Consider the following 13671-nt stretch of genomic DNA (forward strand, 5'->3'; position numbering starts at 1 on the left):
TAATAAAAGTATTTAACCGTATGAGAAAATATTTTTCTGGCTACACAAATTAATGATACTTCTATATAAGAGCTGTTTAATCATTAATGTAACAATAATGAAAATAAACAGGAAGAGAAAGTCAATTTAACTTTATTTGTAAAATCGTGATGACATATTAAATTACTGTTTCTTTTTAAACGTTTGTTATCATGAAACTGTGACGTTTTGTATTCTGGTGCATCACAGGTTCAAACAGTCAGACTGCAGAAGTTTGTAAAACAGTTTATTTAAAAGATTTCTGCAAATATAAGTTACATATTTACACAACAGAGTAACAACAACAGAACAGGAACACAGGAACATAAAATGTTCCTGAACGTTTTATAAAAAAAAAAAACTGGTTCACGTTGACGTTGCAGCGAAACATTTCCCATCATCCCCGTCACCTCGATGATTCTTCTTCTACTGTCACGTGTGTCAAACTGAGACGCAGCTGAAGAAGATGCGCGTCCTCCGCAGCAGGTGAACATCTCACCTGCTTCACACCTAACGAGGTGTGAAGCAGGTGAGATGTTCACCTGGTGTGAAGGACGCATGATGATGAGAGAGAAGCTTGTTTTCTCCGTCCGAGATTTGAACGACAACTACTCGTTTTAAAAACCTTAAAAAACAACAATTAACAAAGAAATAAAACACAAACAGGAGGAGGAGTTTGATCCGGTCTGTTCCCGTGTGAGGCGGTTCTGGACCGGGGCTCGGTTCAGATTCTCATCAGCGGGTCACGGATCATTAAGATGAAGCTTTAAAGTGTTGAGGTCAAACAGGTGAGGTTGGTGTTAATGCTCAGGTGAAGTAATAAGTTAAGATCAGATAAATACTGTTCTGGTAGAGACAGAATCAACACGGTCACAGTGTGACATCACTAATAAATACTGAGAACTGTACAGGTAACACACAGGTGTGTGTGTGTGAGGTAAATACTGTGAGGAGGGTTGTTTCAGGTCCCCCCCCCTCAGGTTAGAGTTGGTTCAGTCCGGGTCAGTCCACTGGAAACAACACAAACACGAGCGTCACTTTTCAGACTCTTCTTCACGTGAATCTCTTGAACTCTGTTGTTTACCTTCTGTTTTCTCCTCCTCTTCTCCTCCGTCAGTCCTCCTCCTCTCCCTCACCTGGCCCATGCGCCTCTTCACCTCCTGCAGCAGCTCCTCCCTCGTCAGCCGCTCCCTGCAGCGCTCTGCACGCTGCGCCTCCTCCCTCTCCTTCTCCTCCAGCAGCGAGCGCAGGAAGGCGGCGCTCACCACCTCCTCGCCCTCGCCCACCAGGAAGGCGTTCTTGAAGCGGTTGTACAACATGGAGGCTTTGTCCCGGACCGCCTGGTTCGGCCTGTAGAACCGCAGCTGACAACACAAAGACAAACGGTCTGAATCATCACTTCCTGTTCTTTGAATCATCACTTCCTGTTTGATCTCTCCTCTCGTACCTTTCTGAGCGTGGCGATGAGCTCGCTGTGTCTCTGGACGTGTTTGGACGTCACGTAAACCATCCCGAGCTGGTCCAGCGCCGTCAGACACTTCCCCACGTCCTGCAACACAAACGGATTCAGATCAGCTCATCTCGTCACGGCCGCTGCGGAACAACAAACCCCGCGTGGCGCCGACCCGTCTTACCGGGTTGTCGACCTTCAGAGAGATCCTGATGTCTCCGTGGATTCTGTGCAGCGTCGAGTCCGTCAGCGTCACCGCGGAACTCTTCTTCTGCTGCTTCGCTGCCGGCTGCTCCACCATCCCTCCGTCTGAGGAACCACACTTTGTTTCACTTTCTTCTTCTTCTGGGCTCTTTTTCCTCACGTCTTCTTCTTCTTCTTCTTCTTCAGTTTTCGGCTCTGCTTGCGTCGCCTCTGCCGACTTCTCTTCTTCTTCGACACTCTTCGGTGGTTTCGTCTCTCTGGTGCGTCTTCTCTCTCCCGTCTCCTTCGTTGGTTCTGCAGCAGCGTTGTCGTCCTTCTCTTGTGATTCTCTCTCGGGATTTTTACTCTTTCGTCCTCTCTTCTTCTGCTCCCTGGTCACAGTTTCTTCGGCGCTCTTCTTCTGTGGTTTTTCCTCTTCGGTGAGCTTTTCCTCCGACTCTACAGCTGTTTTCTTCGTTGGTTCTGCAGCAGCGTTGTCGTCCTTCTCTTGTGATTCTCTCTCGGGATTTTTACTCTTTCGTCCTCTCTTCTTCTGCTCCCTGGTCACAGTTTCTTCTGCACTCTTCTTCTGTGGTTTTTCCTCTTCGGTGAGCTTTTCCTCCGACTCTACAGCTGTTTTCTTCGTTGGTTCTGCAGCAGCGTTGTCGTCCTTCTCTTGTGATTCTCTCTCGGGATTTTTACTCTTTCGTCCTCTCTTCTTCTGCTCCCTGGTTACAGTTTCTTCTGCACTCTTCTTCTGTGGTTTTTCCTCTTCGGTGAGCTTTTCCTCCAACTCTACAGCTGTTTTCTTCGTTGGTTCTGCAGCAGCGTTGTCGTCCTTCTCTTGTGATTCTCTCTCAGGGTTTTCACTCCCTCCGTCTTTCTTCTTCTGCTCTCGAGTCGTCTTCTTCTTCTCCGTCTCTGTGGTCGTTTCCTTCGTTGGTTCTGCAGTAGCTTGTTTGTCTTCTTCTTGTGTTTCTCTGTTGGTGGTTTCACTCTGGTCCCCTCTCTTCTTCTTCTGCTCTCTAGTCAGGATTTCTTCGATGTTCTTCTTCTGTGTTTTTGTCTCTTCTGTGAGCTTCTTCTCAGACTCTGCGCTCGTCTTCTTCGTTGGTTCTCCAGCAGCTTTGTCGTCCTTCTCTTCTGAGTTTCCGTCTCTCTTCCTCCGCTCTCTTGTGGTCGTTTCCTCTGCGCCCTTCTTCTGTGTTTTCGACTCTTCGGCGCACTTTTTCTCTGAATCAGCACTCGTCTTCTTCGTTGGTTCTCCAGCAGCTTTATCATCCTTCTCTGGTGAGTTTTCACTCTTCTCCTCTCTCTTCCTTTGTTCTCTTGTCGTCATTCCTTCTGCACTCTTCTTCTGTGGATTTTTCTCTTCAGGGCTCTTCTTCGGTGGTTTTGTCTCCTCTGCGCTCTTCTTCTGTGTTTTTGTCTCTTCGGCGCTGTTCTTCGGTGGATTTGTCTCTTCGGCGCTCTTCTTCGGTGGATTTGTCTCTTCGGCGCTCTTCTTCTGTGTTTTTGTCTCTTCGGGGCTCTTCTTCGGTGGATTTGTCTCTTCGGCGCTCTTCTTCGGTGTTTTTGTCTCTTCGGCGCTCTTCTTCAGTGTTTTTGTCTCTTCGGCACTCTTCTTCGGTGGATTTGTCTCTTCGGCGCTCTTCTTCGGTGGATTTGTCTCTTCGGCGCTCTTCTTCTGTGTTTTTGTCTCTTCGGGGCTCTTCTTCGGTGTTTTTGTCTCTTCGGCGCTCTTCTTCGGTGGATTTGTCTCTTCGGCGCTCTTCTTCGGTGGATTTGTCTCTTCGGCGCTCTTCTTCGGTGGATTTGTCTCTTCGGCGCTCTTCTTCTGTGTTTTGTCTCTTCGGGGCTCTTCTTCGGTGTTTTTGTCTCTTCGGGGCTCTTCTTCGGTGGATTTGTCTCTTCGGCGCTCTTCTTCGGTGGATTTGTCTCTTCGGCGCTCTTCTTCGGTGGATTTGTCTCTTCGGCGCTCTTCTTCGGTGTTTTTGTCTCGTCGGCGCTCTTCTTCTGTGTTTTTGTCTCTTCGGCGCTCTTCTTCGGTGGTTTTGTCTCTTCGGCGCCCTTCTTCGGTGGTTTTATCTCTTCGGCGCTCTTCTTCAGTGGTTTTGTCTCTTCTGTGCTCTTCTTCGGTGGTTTTGTCTCTTCGGCGCTCTTCTTGGGTGGTTTTATCTCTTCGGCGCTCTTCTTCGGTGGTTTTGTCTCTTCTGTGCTCTTCTTCGATGGTTTTGTCTCTTCTGTGCTCTTCTTCTGTGGTTTTGTCTCTTCTGCGCTCTTCTTCGGTGGTTTTGTCTCTTCAGCGCTCTGTTTCTCTGACTCCTCGGCTGTTTTCTTCGTTGGTTCAGCAGCAGCAGGTTTGTCATCCTTCTCCTCTCTCTTCCTCTGTTCTCTTGTCTTCATTTTCTCGCCCTCACCTTCGTTCTTCTTCTCTTGTGATTTCTCAGTTGCCTTCAGTGTTTTCTGCTCCTCTTCGGTCTTTTTCACCTCCGTCTCATCTTTGCTGTTCTTCTTTCGTTTCTCCTCTTCCTCCCTGACCTTTTTGTCTTTCTCTGCCTCTGTTTTGTTCTTGTCTTTGACCTCCGTCGCTGCTTTCGTTCCCTCAGACTTCTTCTCCACTTCTGAGCGCTGTTCCACCTTTTTACTGTCAGATTTCTTCTCTTTCTCTTCCTCCTTCGTCTTGTCTGAGATCTGGTTCTTGTCATCTACCTTCTCTTCATCTTTCTTCTTCTCCTCCACTGCTGCGGCAGTCGTTCCTCCCATCATCGTCTTCATCTGGACCTTCGTTCTCTGTCCAGTCGTTGCTTTTACAATCTTTCCGATGATTTTCCTCTCGTTCTTCTTCTCTTCATCTTTCTGCTGCTTTGTTTCGTCGGTCCTCGCGTCGTTCCCTGACTCGTCTTTCTTTCCCTCGGCCTTCATCTTGTCGTCCTTCTTCTGCTCGCTCTCCTTGTCGTCTGTCTTCTGTTCATCCTTCTTGTCCTCCCCTTTCTTCTCTGCTGTCGTCTTCATCTCACCCTTTTCGTCTGGTGTTTTGTCGACCTTCTTCTCCGTTGCTCTCCTGCCGACTGTCTTCTTACTGATGACAGATTCTTTGACGCTCTTCTTGTCCATCATCTTCTGAATTCCCGTCCTTTTAATCTCGACCCTCCAGGCTCCCTCTCCGGTTCTCCTGGAGATTTAAACACATTTAACATTTGCCTTCACACTTTAATAACAGACGTAAAGATGTGGTAGCGTGTGTTTCGTACCTCATGGCCTCCCTCCTCGTCGCTCCTCTCCCCGACCTCAGCAGACCTCTCAGAGACTTCAGCAGACTTTCCCTCTTGGCTGCCAGACAACGCTGTCGCTGCACATGAAGAGATTCATTACAATATTAAGTTTTATCTCATTAATTATTGGAGCTTCTTACAGAGAAGTGACAGTTTTACCTCATCGTCCACAGAACTGCCCTCTGTCTCCCTCGCTTCCTCCGTCATCTTCTCGTTTATTCCCTCTTCTTCTTCTTCCTTTCCTTCCTCAGCAGCCTCCTTGGTTTTCTTCTTCTGGTCCTCCTTCTCTGCTCTTCTCGTCTTCGTGCCTTCACTCTCCGTCTTCTCCTCCTCCTCCTCCTCCTCCTCCTCCGTCTTCTTCTTCACCTCCGTCTCAGCCCTCTTCCTCTTTCTTCCTCGGCCCACCTTCGGTTTCAGCTGCGCCTCCTTCCCTCTCGTTTGTCTTCCTTCGCTCTCGGACCTCGTTCCTCTTCTCGTCCTCTCCTCTTCCCTTCCATCTTTCTTCTCCTCCTCCTCTTTCTCTGCTCTCCTCGTCTTCATCGCTCTGGTCTCTGATGATTTTGTTTCTTCTGTTTTCTCCTTCGTCATCACTTCTTTCCCACCTTCATCCTGCTTCGTTGTCATCTCTTTCTCTTCTTCCTCTTTCTTTTGTTTGGTTCCTTGACTCTCTGATGTCTTCGTCACTTCTTTCTTTCCTTCACTGCCGTCCTGATTTGTCTTCTTCTGCGTCACCTTCTCTTCATCCTCCTCTTCCCTCTTCCTCTTCCTCCCTGGACTCCCTGATGGCTTCTTTTTCTCCTCCTGGTCTTTCTTTCCTCTGTCAGTCTCGGGCGTTTGTGTCGGGTCAGACTTTGGCTCTGATGTCTTCAGTTTCTTGCTGACTGTTGGTGAAAACAAGCAGTTTGAACACTTTCATAGATCGTAAAGATAAAAACATGTTTGTGTGTTTGAGTTACCTGAAGAGTCGACAGCAGGACGAGCGCTCGTCCTCTTCGGTCGTTGCTCGGCATCGACCTGACAAACAGAACACAGGAAAAAGTCGTAGTGTCAGTGACGGTCTCCTGGACTAAGAGAGGACTTGTTTTGCAGTAAATCCACTTTGCTGTTCACCGACGGGAGGAGAGCTCAGAGATTACACTTTAACTTCTGGGATTAACAAGTGGATTTATCTTCACTCCTGTTTATCAACCTGACTGCAAAACTCACAACGTTGGCACATAAGATATCATTTTGATTCTTTTAAACCAGAGTGAACGTCTGCTGTATACCTCAGGTGTTTCCTGGTTTTTCTCCGGCGGTGTCGTCGTCACTTTGGACTCTGCCACTCTGCTCCTGGTGCTGACGGGCCTCGCAGCCTCGTCAGTATCTGCAGACGTGGAAGCTGAAGACGTTTCAGCCTTCTCAGGAGCTGTTTTGGAGGTTGTTGCCTTCGTCTTGACTTCTGTCAGAGTTTTCTTCTCAGATGTATCTTTAGTTGTAGTTTGAGCTGCAGGTTTGCTCTCTGTAGTGTCGGCAGGCGTCGGTTCCTCAGCAGGTTTGTTAGCAGCAGTTTCAGAGGCTTTGGAAGGAGTTTTTGGTTTCACCATCTTTGCTGATGTCTGAGAGAAAAGAACAAAGTTACTGTGTTGTATTAATGTATTCACCTTCCGCAGGATGATTTGAGGACTTCACCACCCGACCTCTCGTACCTCCTTCTTATCCTCTACAGAGGCGATACTTTCACTCCTTCCTCCTGCAGCCGACCGTCTGCTTCTCGTGCTGGCAGCCGTCTCCAGAACATCTGTCGAGGTGACGTCTTTTGAGGCCCGTTTAGGCGTCTGTGCGGAGTCGGCTGGTTTCTCTGGAGCCGATCTTAAAGAGGCTCTCGTGGGAGTTTGAGCCACAGCAGCTGTTTTACTGTCAGGCTTCGTGGAGGCAGATTTACTGGGAGTTGATTTAGTGTGCGCAGCTTTCAGTTTGTCATTTGTCGCCTGATTAGCAGGTGAAGTTTTGGTAGAAGAAGTCGGTTTAGCGGGTGGTGTTTTGGGCGTGTTTGCCTGAGGACACAGAACCGAGAACCAGAAATCAGCTGATTAATTAAACACAGAACTACAGAAATCCACTGTACGATAAACATCAGAGGGTCGTTGTGTTTCTGTAGACACTGACTCTGAGTTTGCTCCCGACCCCCGGCGTGTTCTGGATCTCCCACATGCCCTCAGCGAAGCCTTTGATGCGGACGCCGCTGCCGTACTTCATCTTGTTCCCGAAGTAAGGAACGATGTTCTCTGGAGGGAGGTGACCTCTGAGGAAGACGGAGAAATCAATCACAGTTTAATCAGTGCTGCCGATCGCGTGTCAGGGGAGTGACGTCATTGATCTGTGAGTAACGTACATCTGATGGGTCCCGAAGAAGTAGACGGGGACTCGCTTCTTGTATCCGTCGTCCGATTTACAGACCTGAGAACACACACAGTCTTAACACGATGCAGTTATATGCGATTGTGTGTGTGTGATTGTGTGTGTGTGTGTGCGCACCCTGGCAGGCCAGTGAGGGAAGCCCTTCATCTTGGCGAACACCAGGTCTCCTGGTTTGAAGCGGTCACCAGGTTTCCCGGGCATCCTGCTGCCTCAGAGGTCGACCACTGAGAGGGAATCGATCACAGCTGATGGAGAACAGAGACATCAACAGAAGATCAATGTCCACCTCAAGCAGAGGGGGCTCAGTATTGATTACAAGTCGATAGGTATCATGATCTGGACGCTGTTGAAAGAACAGCTGACTGTACGTGAAACCTAATGACAAAAATGAAGATTTTTAATTTAAAACATTCATATAACACATGATGAGCACAAAGCTCCAATAAAAGGAGGCGTGTCCATTCAACCAGTACAGGAAGACGATTCGGCATTGATTTTGAATCGATAGGTCACATGACCTGCAAACTATTGATTAAAGTTCTGCTTAGTTTCAGTCCAACAGTAAAAACGTGTGTCTCGTCCTCTCACTGCTGACAGCGGGTCAAACTGACTCTGGATCAGAAGCTACTAACACTGTGTTGAACACACTAACAGACTCCGGAGGCTTCACTGGTTGCAGATCAGTTCATTCGATCCGTTGATGTCACCACACTTTAACTTGCATCATCTCAACTACAGACGTCAGAAGTGAAACCAGATGTTCGACTGACGCCTGTGAACATTAAACCCTCTCAGCTGTGAGTCACGAGTGTAAACTGTCTCAGCAGCTCGGTAGTTTCGGTATGAGCCGCACGTTCATTCATTGTTTACAAATACAGGCATGCTAGCCCCGAAGCTAACAGCTAGCTGCCCGTCAGCTCCGACAGGAGCACTAACGTCTCAGCGCGGCGGCCATTTTATAACACGGGCAGTTAACCGGTCGGTGGCACGAGTACTTACAGAAAACCGACCAACGAGCTGCTGTCAGCGCAGAGAAACGGCTCGGTTCTGCCCTCGGTCCAACAGGAGGCTTCTCGTTCCTAAGCTACGAGTCCACGCACGGCGCCATGTTGGCAGATGAGCTACTGTCACGTGACCCCCTGCGCTTTCCCGCCGGCTGTTGGACTGGACCACTGAGCCGACCGTACCACCTCAGGGGGGGAGCCACGATATGGTATGGTGGTCAGAACTGATAAAATACAGCTATTAAATTATTTTATGAAGTGATAAACATTAAATTAAATGTGTGAATGATTATTACTGTGGTTATTGTTATAATAATCAGATAATAACAATAACAACAACCACAACAATACTACTGCCAGCGGCTACTGACATTTAAAGGGGCACTATGAAGTTTATATTTACAATATTAATGAGGTAATAATAAAGACTATTGTGTGTAAGTGAATAAACCAGATGTTCAGAGGAGAATAAGTTCCCAGAACACTGTTTGAATACTTTAAACACCCGTAAACAAAGTAAAACTGTATAAATTGTGTTGTTCTTTAATGTCAGCTTGTCAGTTTATTCAGTCATGAAGACAAAGGGAGTTTGATTATTTTGTTTGTTTGCTCCTTTAACTATTAAGTTTTTTAATCAACATAGTCAATAATAAGAACACAATGAAATAGCTGACATCTCTTGTATAAAACCAGCATAACATAACATCTCAAGACCAAAACATAAAACATCTTAACCTTTGTGAAACGTAAATTGTAGTAAAAACTGGCATGGTACTTTTTAAACTCAATAAATGAAAGTTTGCATGTATCGAAAGCAACTTTAATGTCTTTTATTAATTAAATACAAATGTATTGTCAAACACAGTCCAACTGTACTTTTGGTACAAATACCAAACAGTACATTTTTCCCAAATAAACAAGTTTATTTTCATTTGACAAAAAACTTCTTGGATGTTTAACGAAAGACAAGCATCTGAGTTATATCTTGTCTGAAACACTTTTTTGAAAAATTGCTTAATTGTGTTTAAACCAGGAATGATCTGATCAATATAAGATCACACAGACACATTTGGTTTGTCCCAAAAAAGTTCGTAGGTTTGTTACCCAGTCATTCAGTGTCTTTATTTGTAATAACTTTAGTGTGATCGTTTTGACGAAAGACATATTTGTCCCATCCTCACACTCACATTTATAAACACAGATTCTTCAGTGGTGGATTTGTTTTCTCGTAAAGTCGTATCTAGAATGAGGTTCTAACACTGCAGGGATCAGAACCAGGACCTGCCACAGTGCCGTCCAACAGCACTAACTTCCATTCTCTTATTCAGCACTAAAATGTCTGAAGGCACAGTTGCGACACGTTTCAGAACATGAAACCAACTGCTTTTTAATCGCTGCCACTGTCGCTGTCATCCTCTTCCTCATCCTCTTCCTCCCCTTCACCTTCTTCCTCCTGCTTTGTTTCTGTTTCCTCTACAAGTCCTGAGAAGAAGTCGTTCTCTCCATGGGCTTTCTTAGTGAGAGACTTCATTCGGCCATGTTTCTTCTTCCTCTTGCGGTATTCATTGACAGTCATGTTGGGTAAAGTGGAAATGTCCCAGAACTTGATGAGCTGGTCGTGGGCACTGCTGACCAGGAAGCGCGAGTCCCAGGACTTGGCGAGCTCTTCAATGGGTTCGCCGACGTGCTGTCCGATGCAGCCGAGGACCCGGTTGGGAAGAAGGTTCACGGCTCTGATGGAGGACAGACAGAACTTTATTGACAAATTCTAACATGTTAGTAAAGTTGTCATGTAGTGACAGTGGCGCCTCCAGAACATTTTCATAGGGGGGGCCGGATGGGGCCAGTGAAAATCTTAGGGTGGCACACCAAAATGGTGCTTTTTGCGGCAACTCAGGTTTAGCTCCAGTCTGTGGCTGTGTATTGCATTCCCCTTGACTCTTTTTCATTAAAAAGGCAATATGCATCCAACACATTTACCTCAAGTTTGAGAAACACAAACATTTCAGAAAAACACAAAAATGTTGTTGTTTCTACTTCTGCTTCTTGCGCTGACTTCCCATGACTGCACGCCTTTCAGCAAATTAGCACCCCCAGAGGTGGAGATTTAAATTACAGTTCCCTATTAGAGGGTGCCACGGGAGAGGATTTTCACTCCTGTCCTGTCCCAATCCTGGTAAAAATGACTCCCGCTCCCATTTTTTTTTCTTCTTCTATTAGGATCTATTTAAATTCCGGCTAATGTATTCATTTAAATACAGGCTTCAATAGGAATGTATCAAGGTTATTAACCATGTTATTATTATCATGGTCTAAGTCTAGTTTATACTTTTTGAGTTGGCTAACAAATGATAAATGACCAGTTGCACTTTGAAAATTAATATTAACTAATGCTGAAGATGACTAAAATATTATTTTCACCACTATTATCCACCTGGACATTGCTGGACTGAAAGGCCTCAGGGTCTGTCAGGGTCTGTCAGGTCTGGTGGGATTTCTCTCCTCTCTCCGTTTCTTGAGTTCCTCGTTTTATTCCGCATGATTTCTCACGTGCTTGAACAAATCTGTAGTGTTACCACTGTATTTAACTCCCTTCTTACAAATGATACAGGTCGCCGTTGTGTCATTTTCGGCTTGAAAATATAATCACACAGCTCGTCTTCGGCTCCGTCTGTGTTGTTGCTGCTGCTGGCTGAGCTGCTTCAGTGCTGCTCCGCTATGTGAGGAGCGGCACTTGACAGCAGCAGACACAGACAGCAGGTCGCCACTTTAATGAAACCGCCGCAGTGCATAAGGGAGAGAAAGTGAAACTAAAGCATCGATCTCATTACACTGGTAGCAACTAAATATAAATACCAACACTGGTATCAATATTATCAATATTTGGATTCGTTCCGCCCAACCCTAGTTCCCGCTCCCGTCTGCTCCCTTTAACTTTTTATCCTGTACTGTCCCAATCAAGTGATTAACAGTAAAGCTGACTCCCATTCCCTGGATTCCCGAACAAATGTCAGCCTCTATTCCCTATTGAGCCAGCGCCTCAGTCAGTCAGGGAAATTGGTGGAAGCACTGGGGGGGCCAGTGGGGTGGCAAGCAATTTTCCAGGGGTGGCCATGGCCCCCAATGGCCCCCCCTAGGGGCACCACTGTGTAGTGATGGCTCAAATAAGAAGGTCCTGAGCAAACAGGCAACAAGTGAGGCTGGCTGGTCCTGGACAGATGGCTATCAGGAAGTCAGAAGTCTCAAAGGGGATTATACCAAAGTAAGCATCCAATGAACTAATGACCTGATTTGTCCAACAAAGAAACACTTCACTGTACTTTAGACCTCTTTAGACCTTAAAACATCTCTGGCCATCCCAACATTGGTTTGGGCTATTTGAAGACCAGATTAGACCATCAAAAGACCATTTTTGATAATTGAAAGATCATTCTAGACAATTGACAAACCAGCTTGTACCATCAAACCCCCAACTTAGACTACTAAATGACCACAGATCAAGATGTGGACCTATTTAAAAACAAGCCACCAGGTCCAATGGTTCTCAAACTCACCGGATGTACCCGTCCATGGAGGCGGTGCACATTATGTTGTCCGTGACTGGGGCGATGCACTCGACTGACTCAGCCTTGAGGGCAAAGCGGTCGCTGGTGGCTCCGAAGCCGTTCCAGTTGAAGATATAGATTGTCCCCTCGCTGGAGCCGCAAACCACCTTCTTGCCCCGCTTCATCAGCGCCACCGAGGTCAGATCGCCGCTCTGGTACTCCGACAACAGCTCGAACCTCCGCCTCTTGATGTTGAAGACACCCATGGTACCATCACCACTGTGCCAGATTACAGTAAATTAAATTAGAGCCTGGATTTAAAGGAGACCATTGTGGGCTAAAAAAGGGTAAAAACCCTGGTATAAAGAATGTAACTCAGTTGTGATGACCTTAAAATTAAAATAAACAAGGTTTATTAGGTTATCATAACCATCATTACCTGGCAGTGAGGAGGATTCTCTTGGCCTGGTCCACGGCGATGTCACTGATGTAATCCTCATGCTGTTTCAGATCCATGATGTCCGTTCCCTTCCTCATATCCCAAACCTTCAAAAACAACAAATCAAGAAGTTACAGCTCAGGGGGGAAAATTTGCTTCATCCGTCAATAAACTAAAATCTCAAAACCAACTTAAACCAACAAAAGAACATTTCAGACCCTTAACATACTATTTTGTCCCTTGAAGCACCACCAGTACCATTAAGACCATTGTCATCTTGGATCACCAACTTAGACCATTAACAGACTATTTAAGACCATCAAAGCAATGCTGGACTGTGTGAAGTCCATCCTAAAGTAGGTGAAGACCAACTAGGACAAATTAAGAACCAAATTAAACCAACAAAAACTATTTTGGACCATTAGAGACCAACCTTCAAAACATGGAAGGACCTTTGAAACACCGTTCAAGCTGGTCCAAACCAACTTAGACCAAAAAGAAACCATAGACCTTGAGGGACCATCAGAGCAACATAAGTTTAGACTACTTTAAAGTCCGAGGAACCAGTTTAAACCATGAAACCACGCAGAACCTGTCAACAGTCCAGCTCACTGGTCCTTTAAAGACCTTGAACATGGTCTAAAGTAAGGGTAAGGCTTCCTGTCCGGACCTTGAGGGTGCCCCCGTCGTCTCCGGTCGCCAGGATGTTCTCGTCCACCAGCAGCAGACTGTTGATGGGAGCTCCGTGCGCCCCTCGGATCCTCGTCACCAGCTGTCCCCGCTCCGCGTCCAGCAGGTGGATGTTCTTGTCCCGGGAGACGCTGTACAGCTTCAGCCCGTCCGCGGAGAAGCGCACCTGGCGGCAGGACTTCATGTGGTGTCCGGACGACCACAGCTCCCGGTTCTCCCCCTCCGTACACGAGTAGGAGTACGCGTACACGTCCCCGTCCACGTCCCCGCACACCAGGATGTCCCTGCTCGGGTGAAGCGCCACCGTGTTGGCGATCGCCTCCAGCTTGATGTCCTCCGGAGTTTCTCGGATCTTCGGCTCAGGCGGTTCGCCTCCGTCCGAGTCTTCGTCCTCATCCGGGTCCGGATCTGGGTCCTCACCTGCCGGCTCTGAGTCTGAAGTGTCCGGGTCTCTGGAGGTTTCTGGGGCTTCTGTTTTGTCCACGTTAGGAGGTTCCGTCACTATAGACGGGACTCCAGCGTGTTCGCAGGACGCCGCCATGTTTTCTTTCCTTCTTCTTCTACGGTGTAAAGTTAGCAAGTGACCGTTGATCACACCGTCCTCTACAGACCGAACTGAGTAAATATAAACTACACAAAAATATAAATAAAAATGAATTAACCCTTA

At 46.8% G+C, this 13671-nt stretch overlaps 2 protein-coding genes across 2 annotated transcripts; both read right to left on the reverse strand.

Moving 5' to 3' along the window:
• Positions 1–249: 249 nt before the first annotated feature.
• Positions 250–8474, reverse strand: psip1b (PC4 and SFRS1 interacting protein 1b). Its single transcript, XM_030431356.1, is given in 13 exon segments — positions 250–1382; positions 1466–1567; positions 1653–3833; positions 3836–4826; positions 4906–5003; positions 5086–5807; positions 5883–5940; positions 6195–6524; positions 6615–6962; positions 7075–7210; positions 7301–7365; positions 7444–7571; positions 8326–8474. Coding segments are annotated over 12 exon segments (5445 nt in total). The 5' UTR covers positions 7528–7571; positions 8326–8474; the 3' UTR covers positions 250–1052.
• A 654-nt stretch (positions 8475–9128) lies between these two features.
• wdr55 (WD repeat domain 55) lies at positions 9129–13563 on the reverse strand. The gene is made up of 4 exons (XM_030431224.1): positions 12985–13563; positions 12315–12421; positions 11885–12154; positions 9129–10063 (listed from the first exon to the last, which is right to left on the reverse strand). Exons 1-4 carry the CDS (start codon positions 13543–13545, stop codon positions 9718–9720), a joined length of 1284 nt encoding a protein of 427 aa, XP_030287084.1. The 5' UTR covers positions 13546–13563; the 3' UTR covers positions 9129–9717.
• Positions 13564–13671: the final 108 nt, after the last annotated feature.

This window comes from Sparus aurata, chromosome 10 (genome assembly GCF_900880675.1).
Source record: "Sparus aurata chromosome 10, fSpaAur1.1, whole genome shotgun sequence".
Taxonomy (NCBI): domain Eukaryota; kingdom Metazoa; phylum Chordata; class Actinopteri; order Spariformes; family Sparidae; genus Sparus; species Sparus aurata.